The 20,065-nt window shown below is 37.8% G+C and overlaps 1 protein-coding gene across 1 annotated transcript in view; it reads right to left on the bottom strand.

Annotated features, from left to right (window-relative positions):
- The window catches only part of jarid2b (jumonji, AT rich interactive domain 2b), a 111,469-nt gene that overhangs the window by 11,720 nt on the left and 79,684 nt on the right, over positions 1–20,065 (bottom strand). The window contains exons 4-6 of the mRNA XM_051872637.1: positions 17,382–17,551; positions 8,974–9,141; positions 4,450–4,649 (exon numbers count right to left, since the gene is read on the bottom strand). Of these exons, the coding sequence (XP_051728597.1) occupies positions 4,450–4,649; positions 8,974–9,141; positions 17,382–17,551 (538 nt within the window). The remainder of the gene's footprint in view (positions 1–4,449; positions 4,650–8,973; positions 9,142–17,381; positions 17,552–20,065) is intronic.

Genomic DNA, 20,065 nt, shown 5'->3' with positions numbered 1-20,065 from the left:
AAAGAGAGGAATGTTTTATTTAGTGCCAACAGCTGCACAAAAAAAAAAAAAAAAACCACCCTTAGAAGTAGATTAATCATAAAATCCCATTCAAACACCAATTCATAGTTGGCTTTATACAGCACAGTACACTAAAGTTCTTCAAATTTGGCTTTAATGCCCAAATAAAAGGATCTGTGCTTTCAGCTGATCTGAGGCCCCCAATAAACTTCACAGCAGAGCAGATGCAGCTTGGGTTACGCCCGGCCTCTCATTGTTTAACAGCCACCATGGGAATTAGACTATGCCAGGCTACAAACATAGTCAGCCTCGACTTCTCTCTTCACATTGTTTTCTTTGGCTCTATTTTTCCTGGCAAGGCAGAAAGGGTTTGATTTCCTATGTGTGTGTTCTCACAGAGGAAAGAAAAGAAGATGCAGCCAGAGGGTTTTAGTGGGCTAAAACTCCAGGTGAAATAAACACGATGTGCTTCTTGAAATTAGAGTAATATCATTGGATGGGAAGGATAAGTCCTGACTTTTGGCTTGAAAAGTTCTCGACAAGCCTTTAATCAAAACAATGCAATAGCACAGCACATGAATGATGCAGTCAGGTACCCAAAGTTTCTTTGCACAATGTTTGTGATGAATAGTTTATACATGGAAATCAATGTCAATAGCCCCATGCTGGGACCAAAACCAACCTATCAACTGAAGAAAAAGTTAGGAGCTAAGAAAAAGTGATGACAAAAGTTCTCTTTAGTTATTTTCTTCAGTTATTCACCAAACAAAAGAAAACCAAGACCTAAAAAAAAAAAAAAAAAAAAAAAAAAAGTTGCTTTTGTGAATTTTCGCACCTGATCTGAATGGGTTTATTTAATTGCATGGTTTTGATTTTTGTTTGAGGCCTGTTGTGATAAATTCACACTCTGTGAATAGGTCTTTAGATGTTGTGCCACACCCTCTTACAACACTACTATATTTCTCTCTTTAAAATCTCTGAACGCTCTTAATGAGAGGCTGTGTTGTGGGAACAGTGTCCAGACTGCGGTGATCTCTGGGCCAGAGGTTCACTGTCGGACAGACGAGGAGATTGCTGAGTGTCTTTGAAGTAAGATATTGGCTGTATTGTATTCCTATCAGGTGCAGCCAAACAACAAAGAGAGGCTATTAAAAGATAAGGGGGACTGAAATGTGACCTCCTTCATCAATCGCTTCCCCTTGTCGGCGGTGGAAAAAAAGCAGCAGGAGGGAGAGGGGGAGAATATAAAAGAAAGTGACAGACTCCAGCCCCAGAGGCAGGCATGATGGATGCTCTCTGCAGGTAGAGTAAGCAAATGTAGCATGATGTCAGCTGCGGCCATGTCTATGTAGCCCCCGTCATCACACCCGCCCCCTTTTGAAATAACACGTCAGTGGTCTACGGCACGCCCCACCCCATCTGCAGGGCTCTGAGAGTGCAGAATGTGATTGTAATGATAATCCCACTCAGCATAATGTCTTGAGTGTGCTGGATGCTGAGTAGAGCTTGTGCGCCGACTGCGCAGCAGAAATTCCACGTCTGGCTCGGTGTAATGTGCGGCATGACCACTAGAGAGCTCACTGATCCCAGAACACTGCTGGAGGGTGCAAATGAGCCCTGCCGCACGCTGCCAGCTATTATTTAGACTGCATGAAAAGGTGGAAGAGAGAGAGAGAAACCGTGTAGGCGAGAGAACACAGGTCACTGGACTGTCCCCAGTGGGCAACCCCTTGAAACCAGGGGAAACAGAGAGCAGGCTGGAGGAAACATGAAAGAAACAAGGAAAGAGAATGGAAGGAAGGATAGAATAGTTAAAGGCCGGCTGGCCAGAGACGTGCTATTAAACCTGCTTAACAGCCAGAAACAAAAACAAGAGAACACACACAGACAGAGGCCAGGCCAGCTCTCTGAAGTGGATCTTGGTCGCACGTGAGCATGAGGGAGGAGAGATGACATCATGTGTTGCTATAGGCCAGCTGCAGCATAGCAGAAGAATTAACTGAGAACATCTGCAGCCCTACACCACCACCCCCCCACACACCGAGTACATATATGTCTGTTAGGAAGGCTCTCTCTCAATTCAATTTAGTGCAAATTAGTTAAAAAAAAATAAAATAAAATAAAATAATAAAATAACACAAATAACACAGATGGAGTAAACAAATAATAAAATAAAAATTCTGAAAAACTGAGAAAACCTTTAGTAATGATTACGGCCTATCATCTGAGTAAACATGTTTTCATTTATCAACAAAAATATTAAAGGCTAAGCTCACCCAAAATGAAATTTCTGTCATTTAGTACTCACCCTCATGTCATTCCAAACCCGTAAGACCTTCGTTCACAAATTAAGATATTTTTGATGAAATCTGAGGGTTTCTGAACCACACAGGCCGCAATGTCATTGCACCTTTTGAGGTCCAGAAAGGTATTAAAGACATTGTTAAAATAGTCCATGTGACTACAGTGGTTCAACCTTAATATCACGAAGCAACGAGAATACTTTTTATGTACAAAAACAAAACAAAAATAACGACTTTATATAACAATTTGAATTGTTGTCATACACAGTTGACGTAGTGAATGCAGTGCAGCGTTTCCGTGTTTACGTCCAAATGCCGACTCAGTATCGTCCGATGCTGTACATGTGAGCAGCACGACGCATGTGTGTGATGCTGATGCAGGAGCCGGCCAATAATGAGTCGACGTTCTAAAGTTCTAGAACACTGACGCGCTGCACTGTGTCAACTGTGTATGACAACAGTTCAAATTAAGTCATTATTTTTTTGTTGTTTTTGTGCACAAAAAGTACTCTCGTCACTTCATAACATTAAGATTGAACCACTGTAGTCACATGGACTATTTTAACCATGTCTTTAATACCTTTCTGGACCGCAAAAGTTGCAATTGACGTTGCTGCCTATGTGTGGTTCAGACACCCTCGGATTTCATCAAAAATATCTTTAATTGTGTTCCGAAGATGAACGAAGGTCTTACAGGTTTGGGATGACATGAGGGCGAGTAATTAATGACAGAAATTTAATTTTTGGATGAACGAACCCTTTAATATACTGTAAAATTAATCAGGTTATTATTAGGTCACTGATTCATTGTCTATATGATAATGTGTTTTACTTGGTCTATAGGTCTATTTCCTTTGTATTGTAAATTTAGTGTAAATGTATATTTGCATGCATTCAATAACATGGGGGTGGGGGGTTAGCCGTAACTCGGGATAACAATTAACACACACACACACAAAGGCAAATCAGTTCAATAATAATGCTGCTGCGCTGAACCTGATCCTGCACCTGCTGGGAGCAGCATGAAAACTCTCTTATTCCCATATCATGCAAATCAGCATAATGACAAACACAAATAAAATATAAATAAAATGAATAAAATCCAATCACACAATGATGAAATATTAAAAACCCATTTTCCACTACCCTTTCTCTTCACAAAATTAGTTCCTGCACACCAATGATGTACTTTACAAATATATTACTACATATATTACCATAGAGGATGGAAGTGTTTTTATAAATCCTTACTTTAAAACAGTGTATCGTGTAAGACTGTCTCAATGTCACAAAAGTGTTTGTTAATTGCTAAAATGGACAGTAGCTCAACACAAACATAAAAACCAGCATGATAAACATTCAGCTCATGTGCAAAGGGTCATGCACAGGCCATAGCTCTTCAACACCTGAACACTCTTCAGAAAATTGGCTTTTAAAGAGAGACCGAGAAAGAGAGGTCAACAGCTGTCTAATAGATTCTCACAGTATCGTGGACTATGCCGCATCTATCAGTGCTGTTTATTGTTTTAAGTACAGCAGATGAGTGGTAATGTGTTTATGTGCATGTCGGTATAATAACAGGCTTTATCCGACTCAAGGGTTTAACATTGTGTCAGTCATTGCGGTTAAACTGTTAAACCGCCACTTACAGGTGCCACTACTAAATGCTGATTCATCACAATGACTAAAACAGTTCCAAAGCTAGCCCTACATTTCTGTTTGTACAAGTCTTTTTGCAAAACAAACAAACAAACAAACAAACAAAAAAAACACTGACTTTCATTATATAGAGCCAAATATATATAGAAGTTCACCCCATGTTGAAATCCTCTAGATTACAGTGTCAGTGGCATTAAAAAAAAGAGAGAGAAAGAAAGAGAGAAACTGAGAGGCTGATGAGTTGAGGTGATCTGTCTTTCCCTGCTCTCTGAGGTTCATTGTTCACTTAATCAGTTTTGTGGCCCTTGAAGACGACAAGCTCGTTAATGCTGGAGATGGTGGTGGTCTGATTGTCTGAGGGCCACATCAGGATCGATGTTCCCCACTACTGACTAGCAGATTGTCAACGTGCAAAGCAACTTACATGGCCAATCACTGTACAGTCCCTTGCTCTTACTGACACTGGGATGGACAAGTAGGGTGGTACCTGCTTGCGGAGTTCCTCTGCGGCTCTTCTGTAGTTGTGGCCATTGGTGTTGTGGCTCTTGGCGGTGGCCGCCGTGTGCTTGTGGGAGATGTCACCAGACGCATCACACCTCTCGCTACAGTCTCTCCCCACAGTCGACTCTCTACCTCTTGATCTGGTATTGAGCTCTTTGTCCTTGTGTACCTTAAGGCCATTTAACACTGGGGAAAAGAAATAACAGGGTTATTAAAATACACAAAAATATTCGGTAACACTTTTCTTAAAGTGTCTTTGTTACATTTGTTAAATGTAGTACTATAGTAATAACTATAAATTATTCATAATTACATGCAACTAATACTAAACCAAACCATTGGTAACACTTTATTTTAGTGTCATTGTTACACGTAGTTACTGTAGTAATAACTAAAAATTATGCATAATTACATGCAATTAACCCTAAACCAAACCCTCATCCTAACCCTAACCATATAGTAAATACATTAATTTATATTACTCAGTACTTAATGTATAATTACACTGTAACAAGGACACCTTAAAAAAGTGTAACCAAATATTTATGTATACATTGCAGAGATAATACATCAAAATATTGTATTGCATTGCCTTCTCAGTCCCATTTTGCATTCAATTCATGCATCCTACTTAGCATGCAGTGAATGTTTCAAATCATGCACTGAAAACATAATGCATACTATTGCAGTGTATTTTTTTTAGTGTGAAAGCATAGTGTGTTTTGGTATAGACTTATAACCTATTGAAATATGCAAGAGAGTTGGTTTATTGAATGCAGTGTCGAAACAATTTTTGACAAAACTGCAGCTTTGCCTTACTTCACACAGTGTGCACTGCATGTACTTTTACCATTGCTAGTGGATTTTCATACTTAGAAGTATGTGAATAAGGCATAGCCTTTAGGCAAAGTTGTCCTTAGCTACTAACAAAGTCCCTTTCAGGCAAGTCATTTCACTGGGCGGCCATCTTTGGAACGCCTTTTGGGCAGCTACTTCAGTCATGCAAATGCAGCTTCTATCTCTTTGAATGGGGAAACATCAAGTTTTCCAAAGCTGTTCACCAAACTTACAATTAAATTTCATATTTGAAATCACCAATGAAATCTGACAACAATGGTCTCATAAGTTTTGTTTCTAAATGCTGAAATCACGAAAAAAAAACCCTGCATTTTTTCAGGCTGGACCAGTCAATGTGCATTGCGCGTTCTCTTATTCACAGTAATACGAGTGAGCCATCTTTGTATATCTAAAGTCTTTGCTACTCTAAATGTATATAATGAGATGTTTTATGAGTTTTTGTTCATTTGACCATGGTAAAACTCAAACAAAATAACTGATATGCACTCATCCTGACCTTCCATTTCTGGTTTAAAGGATCAACCAGATGGATGGCCAAAATATGGGATTAATAAGGCTAAACAACTATTTGTCACTTTGATAAAGTCATAAATAAAGTAGCAGAATACATTTATCATGGGTGGAATAATTCCCTGTTGTTTCACTTAACATTTTAAAAAAGTAAATAAATAGTAGTATACAGTATACACTAGTATTCAATTGTGAACATAGCTACTGTATAAAACACCAAAAAATGCAAAAGAAAGCTATAGCTGTGACAGAAACAAAACCATTACAGTTAAAGAAAGAGCTCTGACAGACATGTGAGCGACAGAAAGTATCAAAAGTAACAACTATTAGGATTCCACTGCAAGAAACGAAACAGATGAAAACTACCGTCAGCACTTTTGTCCTGAGCAAGAAAAAGAAAAAAAGTAGAGTAAACTGTAAAGTCTACAGTTTACAAACTGTAAATCTACATCTATCATACAGTAGTATAAAAAACACAAAGACAAAAACAAAACAAAAACAAAAGTATAAAACAAAAAACCAACAACAAAGCAAAACAAAAGTAAAGCAAAACTAAAACGAAACAAAAATAAAACAACAAAACAAAAAAATAAAATAAAACAAAATGTCCTTCCCTTTCATCTGTAAGTTTGTTTTTAATATGCATTTGTAAATGTACTTTTTTCTACAGATAATGCTGAAAATAACTATTTTCAGCATTTTTGGACAGGGTAGTCTGTCTGTTATCAGGCCCTCTGGACTGCTCTAATTAACACATATTCAAACTGCTCTCTGTATTTATGACTGCTCACTTTAATTTTACAGTGTTTAAATATCAACAGGCAGCAGAGCGTGTCAGCGAAGGGGAAACGGACGGGCTTTCGCGCTGTAAGGCTTGCACTTGGAACTGCTACCGACAGCTGAACTCAATAAAAGGTGTTTAATTTAGAAATGTAAACACGCCTCTGGGTTACTGAGGTTCAGCGAATGAAAGCCGAGCACTGTGGTTTCTCTCGCTCTGAGAGACACACACAGAGAGAGAGAGACTGGAGCTTTGCCTGTGCTCCATATTAAAGTGTCACATCTGACATGGGCCAGCTCAGACAACGGGCTGCCTCTAGTCACCGGATAAGCTGAGGACAGACAGCACGAGAGAGAAAGAGAAAGAGAGAGAGAGAGAGAGAGAGAGAGAGAGAGAGAGAGAGAGAGAGAGAGAGAGAGAGAGAGAGAATGGGACGGGGGCTTTCCTGAACCTGGGACAGTGTGCATATTTCACGCATCCAACCACCTCAGGCGGGCTACATAGACAAAACTTTAAAACTGTAAAGAACAAGGAGGAAATTCCTGAATCTGGGCCAATCTGAAGCAATCAAGATCAATTTGAGAGGAATAAAACTGAGCTAAATTACCCATGAACAAGAATAGAGACAATAAGAATAGATACAATAGCTTGCACACTGTTACTGAATCTGTACAGTATATTATCAGTGACACTTATATACTGTACGTTTTAAATGTTTCATTATTATTATTTCATGTTTTTACAATTTAGCAATTATATCAATGTCTGTTGTTGTAAAATTACAATATATACGAGTATTATCAGTGAAAGCATTCACTCAAAATATTTTTAAAAAAAAGTGCATATCCAGTAAAATAATGTATTAAATCTAATAGTGAAATCAGGCATTATGAAAAATAATATACTATATATTGTATGAATGTATATTATATTCAGTATTATACATAGCATCATTAAAATGACTTAATTTCATCCCATGTGCTTAACACATAAATATATAAACACGTCTAAAGCCGTGTCTTTCTCGGTTTGAAAGTGGAAAGGTTGAAAAGACAATAGACAAGTGAAGGTTGTGATAGAATGATTTGGAGAGATCACTTGAAATATTAAATATTACTCTTGCCACTTCTCAAATGAGCCTCATATCAGACATTTTCTTTCCTTTTAAAACGCTTATATATAACCGGGTGTCCCAGTGCTCCATATAGTCCATCCCTGTTCACTTTACAATAGAAATCACTGCAATACAGTTGAACACATATTGATTCATTTGTTTGGACTCTGAATTAGGGATTTTCATAAGCTAATATTGTTTTTTTTCCCTCTCAGGAGAACATTGTTTTGCGAACAAATTGTGGAAATAAGACAAAAATGCAAGCTGCTGCAAATAATGCCAAGTTTGCTCCATTTTGCATGAAATTCTGCGATCGTCAAATCTTTGAGGGACTCTTCAGACTATATATGCCAGCAGGTTTCAAAGAAAAAAATTTAAATAAAAATACTTATATAATTGCTTATACAGCTTATGTATACTATAGGTGGCAGCTTGATCCTCTGATTGCTGTTAAAGACACATTAAACGAGCCTTTTGGCTTTCAATTATCTACTGACAGATTATTTTTGTTTGTTAACATGATGTTTCATTAACACACATGTTCCCCTAATACCTTGCTGCCTCTGTTTAAACTCACACAGCATCTACTGAGAGTCTCAATAAAGTGCTCAAACAGTCTTATAGGACTGTCATTCATTTTCATTCATTTGTTGAGGGTGTGTGAGAGTGTGTGTAGCGTACAGCGACGTGTTGCCCGCCGTTACTCGGCACAGCTGTGAGCTGAATGCATAAACACCTTGTTACCGCCTTTCCTACTAAAGTGATAATTGGAGTGGAAAGATGGAAGCGTCATGTCCCACTCCAACACAAGATTCCCATCTTCACACAGGAAGCAGCAATTCTCCTCTCTCTCGCTCTCTTAACACGTACAGCTTGCACAAGGCATGTACACTACCGTTCAAAAGTTTGGGGTCAGTAAGGCTGCATTTATTTGATCAAAAATACAGTAAAAACATTTAAATGTATATACTTTAAATGTAATTTATTTCAGTGATGGCAAAGCTGAATTTACTCCAGTCTTCAGGGTCATATGATCCTTCAGAGATCATTCTAATATGCTAATTTTAAATACATAAACAAGCTAATATGTTAAATTAAGATCATATTAATGAGACTATTAAATGTAATTTTTATGATAATATTGCATACTTTTTCACACCAATTAAACATGTAATTGTTCATTATAATTATAAAAACAATTACACAGTAAACTAGACAAGACAAACTATCTCTATCCCTGTTCTTACCGAATCCGTTGATCTTGCCAGGAGGTTTGCCCTTCTTGGGTGTAGACTGACATGATGTGGATGCCACGCTGGGTGGTTTCTCTTCCTCAATTTCATCTTCATCATCCAGATCCTCCTCATCCTGAGAGCTGCCAAAGTAGGCCATGTTACTGGGTAATGCCGGTGAGCCTGACAGGCGGGAAAGAGAAAGAAAGTGTTAAAGGAAGCCACAGGCCCAGCACATTTACTGAGAAGTGGCCGAAGAAAATGGGATAAACCGGCACAGCTCTGTAATCTCAGTTTCTATTGCAACTGTAATCCTCTCAAAATCAGCTGCTGCTCTGGATGAGATTAGAGACTGTTGCAGCCGTAGGATCGCTCCTCAGAAGCCTGAGTACATTACACTCCTCTGTTTCTGTGTGTGCTGAGTGGAGATTTGCTGCCACAAGTGACTGTGTCTCTGACTGACGTTTCTCTTTAAGAGAAACTATGCTTTAAATAACACCGGCAGATAACCAGCAGCCCACTGCAAGATTGCAGCCCCATGTGAAGAGCCCCATAATATACCACTGCTCCTGGATCAGGCAAAGCTTGAGGAAAAAAAAAAAAAAAAAAAAAAAAAAAAAAAAAAGTGCAATACACACGGTATACAAAAACAAAGAAAGACATGAAACCTTTGGAACAAAACGAAACGAAACGAAATAAAACTAAAAACAAAACAAAAACACAAAACAAAACTGTAGACATTCATAATTGATTTGATTTATTTTTATTATAATTATATTGTTATTATTATCTTAGCAATAGTAAAATATTTACAATGTTTTTTTTTTTCACAAATAATTACAAAGAAACGGCAATTAAAACACTGAACTAAACAAAACTTTGAAGTAGAAAGACTGAAGTAGTATTATAAAACATACTGTAATAATCTATGTTTTATTGGTAACACTTTACAATAAGGTTCATTAGTTAACAGTTAACTACATTAGTTAACATGAACTAATAATGAAATGCACTTATACAGCATTTATTAATCTTTGTTAATGTTAATTTCAACATTTACTAATACATTATTAAAATAACATTAGTTAATGCACTGTGAACTAACATGAACAAACAATGAACTGTATTTTCATTAACTAACATTAACTAAGATCAGTAAATACAGTACAAATGTATTGCTCATGGTTAGTTTATGTCATTTAACACATTAACTAATGTTTAACTAATGAACCTTATTGTAAAGTGTTACCGTTTTATTTATAGCTTCGAAAAATCATTTTTTACAGTGTGGACACACATCACATTACACAGAAGGTCCAGTAATAACCAAATCTACATCAATATTTCTCGTACAAACAGCGCAAGTGAGGTATGTCAAATGCCTGTTGCCCATTAGCTGCTAAAGATGCCCCCTCCAGCCCTATCAGTGCAAAAACCTGCACTACTGCACGTCTGCGATTCGTCCGCACTACACCGGGCAACAATTATCATTATCTAGTGCTGTTCTCCGCCAGCCTCATGAATGAAACATGAGTGTGTCGGCCACGGCCCTGCAAATGTGCTCTCATTAGCTCTCTATTAACGTGAAGCTGCAGCCGGCGTGGCTGCGGTGGTGATGTCATTGCATACATGTAGCATTTGACATGCCACATTAATAGTTATGGTCCGTGTGACAACATTTATAATAGCAACTGAGACAGGTTGACTGTTCGGGGAACAAAAAACGACTGAATGAAGTAGAAATCCTAATGAGATGCTATTAAATGGACTTAAAAGCAAATAACACTAAAATAATAATACTAAAATAACACATGGCAAATAATACTAAAATAACACATGGTTTCAGATCTTACATGTTTTTGGGTTATTAATGTAATACTGTGCATGTTAATGCCAGTGTTAGGATTGGTTGAATATTGATAAATTGATACAATTTTGAGGTAAAATATTACAATATCGATCCATCAAGGGTGTCCCCTGCTTGTGGCCCGAGACGCTGGGATAGACTCCAGCATTCCTGTGACCCTGTGAGGATAAAGCAGTTTGGAGAGTGGATAGATATTACAATACTTTGAAATATTAGGTCTAACCACCTCACATTCTCCAAGGATTATCAGTCATATAATATGCATTAGTCCTTCGTGACATGAGTTACAGAAAGAAACTCCTGACAAATACATATAGGCTATAATGTAACTTCTATAAGTTAATGTACAAAACAGGCCTATAGCCTGCTTTGAAACAAAGCCACTATGATGGTTACTCCATATGGCACAAGCCAAACAAATATGACAGGATAATCTTCATTTTTAACATAATTTCTAAAAACACAAGCAGAGATTGAACAAAAGTGCCAAAAAACAAACAGGGCCACTTAATGTCAGCTCAACTAATTAAGAAAATGGCTGCCATTATCATTATCTTGCGCTCCCATGCTGTTGAAGGAAAAGGTCAAAATGCCAATAGCTCACAGACTTGAGGGTCAGTCGGGGTCATGGATGGGGGAGGGAAACCGCTGACATGGTAAGGCAGCCATTTTTTCCTAGCTTTAGATACTCTGCGAAAAGGATGTTATTGTCATGTAATCTGTTTCAGACGCCCCCCCAAAATGAGTTTCAGGCTCATGAGGTTTAGCGAGTGCCCCAGGGAATGCTGGGTAGGGAGTAGCCCAACTATAGCTCCCGGTCACTGGCGTCAGGGGTGCACAAACCGGATTTTTGATCGCAATCATGCACCGCCTGTCACGGCTTCTCCCCTCAGCCTCTTTCTCTGGAGCCAAATCTAAATCTGTCATCTCCCAGAGAGAAGGAAAATAAAAAACAGACCTTCCCCAATCCCCAATTATGTGTGCTCTCATATTCACAGGCTGACACAAATCATAATTAAAGATGAAGGCATCCATTACAATTGTCAGTTTTAATTCAAGCACAGACATAATTACAAGCGAAGTGTTCTACTTCGGATGCTCTGCTTTTGTACCATTTTATAAAGCAAAAGAGGGTAAAATTGAAGCTCGAGGAGAACCAATCAAATCTGCCTGAGCAGATGTCCTCGCTCTGATTGGATATTTGGTTGCCGTGCGGACTGTTTTGATCAGAAACATGGTTAAGAGGGAATGAGGAAGCATTCCTAAAAGAATAGTTCACCCAAAAATGAAAATTCTGTCATCAGTTGCTCACCCTTATGTCGTTACAAACCTGTATGACTTCCTTTCTTCTGTGGTACACAAAAGATTAGCCTAGAACTTTCCAATCTTTTTCTTTCCATACAACTAAAGCACACACTTCTGGAAAAGTAATATATATATATATATATATATATATATATATATATATATATATATATATATATATATATATATATATATAAAAAAAAAAAACTGTACTTGAAGATAAAATAAAATTAATGAAATTATTTTTTGATGTGTTGACTAACATACTAAAGCACATATAAAGTGCTTGATTATAATTGTAACTATGGTGTGTTATTCGATATTATACTTAAAGTAGTTAATATATTTTAAATGTACTGAACTGCAACTTCATTATTACAAACTTATAATTACAAATGTGACCCTGAACCACAAAACCAGTCATAAGTCGTGCGGGTATATTTGTAGCAATAGCAAACAATACATTGTATAGGTCAAAATCATCGATTTTCTTTTATGCCAAAAATCATTAGGATATTAAGTAAGATAAGGAAGATATTTTTCCTACCGTGAATATATATAAAAAAAAATATTTTTGTAAGTAATATGCGTTGCTAAGGACTTAATTGGGACAACTTTGAAGGCAATTTTCTCAATATTTTGATTTTTTTGCACCCTCAGATTCCAGATTTTCAAATAGTTGTATCTCGGCCAAATATTGTCCTAACAAACCATACATCAATGGAAAGCTTATTTATTCAGCTTTCAGATTATGTATAAATCTCAATTTTAAAAAAAATTACCCTTATGACTGGTTTTGTGGTCCAGGGTCACAAATATATATTTAATTACATGACATACAAGCTTTAATAGAAATGAAAGTATATTTTAGTTTACTATAAATGCTTGTCAGTTCATTCAGCAGTACACTTTAACCAGATAATTTTTTTTTTTTTAAGTATAATATTTCTGTAATAAGTACTCTTTCACAAGGGTATAATAACCAGGGGCTCTTAAAAGCTCTTAAAAGGTCAAAAAACACCATTAAAAGTATCATAAAAGTATCTCAAATGATTTGTGTGCTAATTCTAAGTCATACTACAGCTTTATGTGCAAATTTAAAGTTGATATTCACTGAAAAAGGTTCCCTACGCCATAGTTTACAAGTTCGCCCATTATGCTTATTAAAATTTGGCATGCGGTGTCACTGATGTCAAACCGACTTTCCGTGAACAACTTCACATAAGAAAAAAAAGCCATACAGGTTTGAAACAGCTTGAGGGTGAATAAATTATAAAAGAACTAATTTTTAGGTGATCTATCCTTTTACAGCTTGATTTGTACGGGCCGCCCATCTTGACCCAATGTTGTCAGGGCTCCTGTCAGGTTAACAGGTTTTCAAGCAGGTTGAGGTGCATGGCAGCTGAGTGTAGAGATGTTAGACAGTCAGCAGCCCCCCTGCCTGTCACTATATCCCCTCTATGTGACAGCATATGGCACTATGAAGTGCACTAGAGAGCGGTGAGTGAGGGGAATAAGGAGGACATTAAAAACATTGTCTCTGGGCTGTGGCGGCAACAAGAATGCGAGGGGATTATGGATTATATCTCCTCTAATTTACATTCCTGAATGTCTGCAAATCCATTAACCCAGTTTGCCCTATGCTTGAGGAGTCGCCGGGAGAATTTAATCAGCCTGCTGCCCCACCGCCAAGCCGCACACGTCAGCGCACTTAATTGAATTGAAATCAGCTATCTTTGTTCTTTCGTAGCGCCGAGCCAGTGCAACAGCTTCACGCCGGCACACGTGGCTGTGGTTTGAATGCGGCTGCTGTGGCCTGAGAGACATAAATAAGGACTTTAAGACAGGCAACGATATCCAAGAGACACTGGAATTGAACTAAACGCTTATGAGGGCATTCAAAACCACATAAAAATACAGTTACAACAGCCTGTTATGTAACACGGGCAATAGAGTACGTTATTCATTTACTCATATCTCCTTACCTTTTTATCTAGTAATATATTATGAGGAGTGGGTATGGCAGAGGTTCTGAACAAAATTTAATTATACTTTTTAATAAAATGTTTTATTTGTAATGACTTTTTAATCTTTAAAGAATTTAGTATAAATAAAATTATTATACTACAATATAAACTATACTACAATTACTATTTACACTGCCAACGCAAACGGATTACTTGAACAGTTCACTGACGTACACTCTGAAAAGAAAAAAAAATCATCTCAAAAATGAATCGGACTTCCCAGCTCTATACGCATATGAAAATTTAAACAAGAAATGTCTTTCCATCACAAGACATCCCAAAAATGTTTAAAACTTTTTCTATACTAATAAAGATAGTGAAGACTTACACTTATTGCTTTAAATCTTATTGTTTGACTTGTAGATTTCACACAAACACACAGAGGGAACTGTTTTCTCCATGCAATGAAACACTCATCAGGATTTAAAGTGGCATGTAGTGTGAAAACAGAAACGGCTTACGACAGAGTGTAATTCCTGCATTGTGTTTGCAACGCATTACTTTACATTGCATCAGAACACACATATAAAGCAATACGGATGTAAAAAAAAAAATCCATTTTAAAAACAAAAACATTGCTAATTATGTTGTCTCAAAAGGCAGAACGCGTCTTTTCAAGACAGAAAAATCTTTCTTTTGAGAAGACCGTCAAACACATCACAATGTCACATTAATCACAGCCTGTGCTCTACTCAGCAGTCACACCTGGCGGTCCGGTTAAATACTTTTTCTATGTCAGATAAGAGCGGTGTTTCACTGGCAGTGAGCCATAACTGAGCTATTGTAGGACTGCCCATTTGACCCTGGCTATATTTACCCAGAATCCATTGATCTGTATTTACCCATCCTCTCTACCTCCACCCCTGTGAAAGATCAACACTGTCTGTTTACGACCGCCCCTCCTGATGGCTAGAACAGACATGCCAAAGTAAAGAGAACTCTGGAAGATACTAAATGTCAGGGATTCTTTGAAGGATAAAACGACAAATGGCATTATGACAACTCTACTTCTCATAACACCAGTATATTGTACTGCCATTTGGACAACATAACGCTCCACACACACACAAATATACACACCAGCTCGACCTCAGCAGGGGAGTATCATCTATAAATAATACCGAGGCTGGTGTACAGTTATTGAGGTGCGGCCCATCGTCTAATTGCCGTGGTGGAAAAAACTGCTAAGAGAGTCACTAAGAGTTGAGGCTGATACGCAACACCCTCAACGCGTGGATTTGGCCTCTCCATGACCTCAAACACCAGTCCAAGTCAAGTTACGGCCAAGTCTGAGAAGACCTGAGCTGACCTGACTGCACACATGGGGCATAACGCATCTGATACAACTAGCTAACATTTCATACGGTACCGTCACTGACACAATCACGTGTCAAAGTGATTAAAAGACTACTTTTACAGAAGCAGTGAGTGTTCATAACCATAAATTTTGGCTAATGAATGTCTTGTTTTCGGAAAACATGAGACAGGATAGTTCTGGCTGCTATTCTGAAATCCCAGCGAGAAAGGAAAGTTTATAGTGAAATGAGGCAGTCTAAACCATCTCCCGCAAGGTTTAAGTATTATGTTGTAAAAACTCCAGCCAGGGAATAAATTCAAAGTCCAGCAAGTCTTCGTTCTCAATTTTTTTGAGCGGTACAAACGGAACATTCTGCTTCCACTTTTCCTACCTTTTACACATCTCAGGATATGCATGAAACGGGAGAGAAACGTTTCTTTTTTGATCGTTAAATTCTGATACTAGTAAATGAATTTAAACAGTCAAATAAATATGAATGTAAAATAAAAAGGCCCACACAAAGTCTACAGACAGAGCTAAGAGCAGTTTTGGATTTTCTGCACAGATTTGAGGGGAAAACCCACAGAATGGACTGCAGTGTAGTAAAACGTTTAAAACCAATTAGTTGAAAACATTAAAAATTTTATAAATGACTTTAAATGAAATAAATATCTAGATTCTCAGATTCAACATGAATTGGTTATGAGGCTCCATGCTACCCTGAAGCTTTTAGGTTTACCTGTTCTGTGGTAAAACTAATATTTGAGCTTCACTCTATAGAAACACTGTGTACCGACCTTGAAAGCAGGGGGTACCCATAATCCCTTGTGAAAGGCATAGCTTAGTTCACAGAGGTGGGTGTGTTTGTAAAAATGTGCGTTCATGACACTTCAGGATGATAACACCATTATTCAACATGAATCGGTTGGTGTTGATACCTCCTAACTTTGAGAGTCAACGTTTGTACAGCAAGTGCACTGGAGTTCAGATACCACTTCAGCCATGACACCAGACACCGGTGCTACGGTTCAGATCATTTACCTGGACACCAGGGGAACGGGTGAGAGGTGTCGGGCGAAGGCTGTAGGAAAGGTTATTATCATGAATGAAAACTATTACAAAGACAAAAACTAGCAATAAAATAACTAAAAGCTGGAGTTCCCAAAAGGATAAAACAAGAAGCTAATACAAAACAAAAAATAAATTCAATAAATTTCAATTTTCATCAGTGTTAAGTGGTTTGATTTAATTTCTCAAGCCTGAATTCTGACTTTTGCTGTATCGCACATGATGTTCAGGGGCAGGTAAATCTGACATTGGCGAAACCACAATAATTAACTGTGAGAAGCAAATCGGTTACAGCACATAATGGCTCAGCTCACTTTGTGAAACATTGCAAAACCAACACAAAACACATTAGAGTCTTCTTTAGTTCATCTGAACTGCCTCAAAATAATAACCCCTGAAATATTTTCCAAACTGGCATGCCGTATCTTGGCAAATTCATCAACTAGTTGTTGCTCTGAGCGGATACAGTCCATGCTGCTGGATGCCCTATAATGATGGTAGTTACGATTTACTGCTAAATGCAACAGCAGTGACACATTTATAGCACATTTAATTGTCCACTTGGACTGCAGTGTGCTGTGTTGAGACTTCAACTTTGATTGTATTATTTTGTAATACATGGTGCCATTGCTAATAAAGTGTTGTTCGTCATCATAGTTAGAACATTTTGTGGTGCTGTTACTAGAGAGGAAAACTAAAATGACCCTGAAACTATGAAATCATGCACCTTTACAACTAAATAAAACTAAATTAAAAAACAAAATGATAAAAAATAAATAATAATAATAATAATAATAATATTGTCAAAACTCTGGATGGCAAGGCAAAGCAGGAAGAGCATTGAAAAATGAGGCAATACCTCGAAGGCATATGAAGGTGAGGAAGTCTTCTGTCTTGGGTTTGCGCTTGGAGAGGAATGTGATATGTGTGAGCGGCGTGGGCAGAGAGGCGTCGGCCATCTTCACCGGCGTGGTGCTGGGAGAGTTGGGTTGAGACTGAGCAAACTTCCTCTGTGCATGCAGTCTGGGCCTGAGAGAGAGAGAGAGAGAGAAAATGGAAACAATAGATTTTAAATACACTTGTGTTCTATCATATAACTGAGACTTTATGGATACATAATAAAAACTTTTCTTCAGCAAATCCCCACTTGGCACTGGGACTCGGATAATGTTGCCCAGAGCAATAAATTCCTCTTAACGCATTTGCTCTCGTGATGGTAAAACTCCACTCGGGGCCTTGCTGTTGCCATGACTAATTCAGTCGATCTGGAACCCTTTCAAACAAGTTTTTGGTCTGATTAGCGCACAAGAGCTGCTATTTTTGATAGTTATCCAAACGCTGATAACTGGGTTGAGTACTGGAACAATAAAACTACAAAACTGGAAAAAATGTATTCACCCATATTTAATCTTGTTGAACTGCTAGCAGGTGAAATATGGAAAGGTGGCCTTAAAGATAAGGACTGTTGCCTAATGTTTTTAAATCTTTCATAAAAATCTGACAGCTTTCCAAAACAGCTGTGAAACCTTATACAATAGGAATATTTTTATAATGAACCTTTTCTGTCTGTCAGGACACAGTAGTAATGAATTTTTTTAATAAATAAAACTAATGAATAAGTGTTTTGATGGAAGTTAATGATCATGTCATAATTAATTCTGATAAAATAGCGAAAATTAAACCAAATGAATTGGTAAATGTGTTATGGACACTATAGTGCCCATCTCTGATTCATTTTAAAGTGGAAATGTTGCTATTTTTGTCCCATTTCTCAAGAATCTCTATGAGAGAGTGACTTGACAATGCTAACAGACACTTGTGTTTCCTTCTTTAGCACTTGCAGGATGTTGTCTAACTCAACCTCTGAATGCTGATTCACGTCAAGGCTTTGAAATGTAATTAAGTTCTCCATTATGTGCAGTGAAGACTTCAGCAGCAGCTGATGACTGATAAATAGCACTAAGGATAAATCAAACTGCCAACATTCAAGGCCTCTCACACTCACTCATTACAGCTTCTCCTTTTGGAGACATCCAACTCACTGACTCCACATTTCAGTTCAACTCTCCACGGGAAACAGCATGGAATACTACAAACAGTGGAAAGCCGTATGTCTCAATTCTTCCTCCACCCTCCGTGCGCTGCCAGAGGAGGCACGCGTGTACGCACTTTCCATTTCAGCTGCATTTCATCATTTTACCCACATGCACTCCCCTCGGTCCACGCCTGATGTTTGCTGCCAAATATGTTCTCCCCACATAGAATTAAAGAAAATAACGGGGGATGGGTAAAAGACAAACATCATTCACTCCTTTACAAATTAATCTCATTCAATCAAAGGACCGTGCCTGAGATGGTTTGCCAACCGCCAGCAGCTTTGACGGAGCTGCAACGGCATCGCTAATCAATTCTCACCAGCGCTGCGTTCTGCAGACAGATTGTTCCTTCTTTTTTTTCTGTTTCAGTCTCTCATGACTGTGACTGATGGCATGGGCACCTCCGTTATGCCACAAAAAAGGAGAAATGCTGCAACTACTGTTCACGACTACTTTGAACAAGGTGAAAACACACTTTCTGACTAATTTGGAATCTTAATTTTGTGGTTCCAAAACCATTATTGAAGCATTTATGAAGAATTGTTCAGTAAGCCGTTCATTAAGTCTATACTGTATGTACTTTTTATAACACACCTTTTGTAATGCCAAAGGCTCCACATAGGAAATAGTGCAAGGACGAAACTACCAAACTGTGTTAGTGAATGATGAGAGTCAGGCAATTAAATGTGCTGAAGTCTTTAAAAAGACTGGAAGAGGAGGGAAAATAAGGACACTGAAAGCCTCACAGACATGAATATAAACAAGAAATTACAGTGAACTATAGTTTATTTACAGGAAAAAAAAAAAAAAATGAAGTGGACACAAGATTAAAATACAACATGTGTTATGTTTCAAAAAGACACATAATCACCCTTTAAAACTGCTTCATCTGTTCAAAAGGGGACTGCAGCTCCACACCCAAACACTGACATTAATTAATGGAGATTACACAGGCAAAAAGTTCATCGAAATATTGGAGATAGCTGGAGGACTAGATGACGGCTGAGTGAGATTTCAGCCAACAAACACAAGCGTAAAAAACCTTGCCTTTATAACATTGCTGCTAGATATTCAACAAAGCACTTACAAGCCGGCCAACTGCCCCATTATTTATTGATTGCTAAAGTGTTTCAGGCAGAGGTTTAACCTCATTTAGACTGGTCCAGGGGAGGATTGTTACTTTGCAGGAGAAATAAAGAAAACAATCTCCTTTTCTTGCCATGGTTTTCATAAGAAACCTAAATATTTTTAGGAGCTGAGAACTGCTGATTTAGAAGTATTAACGCAACTAAGTACCAGAGTAATTCTGATGCAGCTGTGCACAAAAAGGATCCAGTAAAACAAAGGAGGATGTCACAGTTCATAGAGTAAGTCTAGACTGCTCTCAATTTCAGAGACGGCCTGCTTTTATTGGACAATTTATCCTATCTGTTCCTCATTACAGGGT

This window comes from Ctenopharyngodon idella, chromosome 19 (assembly GCF_019924925.1).
Source record: "Ctenopharyngodon idella isolate HZGC_01 chromosome 19, HZGC01, whole genome shotgun sequence".
Taxonomy (NCBI): Eukaryota; Metazoa; Chordata; class Actinopteri; order Cypriniformes; family Xenocyprididae; genus Ctenopharyngodon; species Ctenopharyngodon idella.
This window is presented reverse-complemented; position numbering and strand designations above follow the sequence as displayed.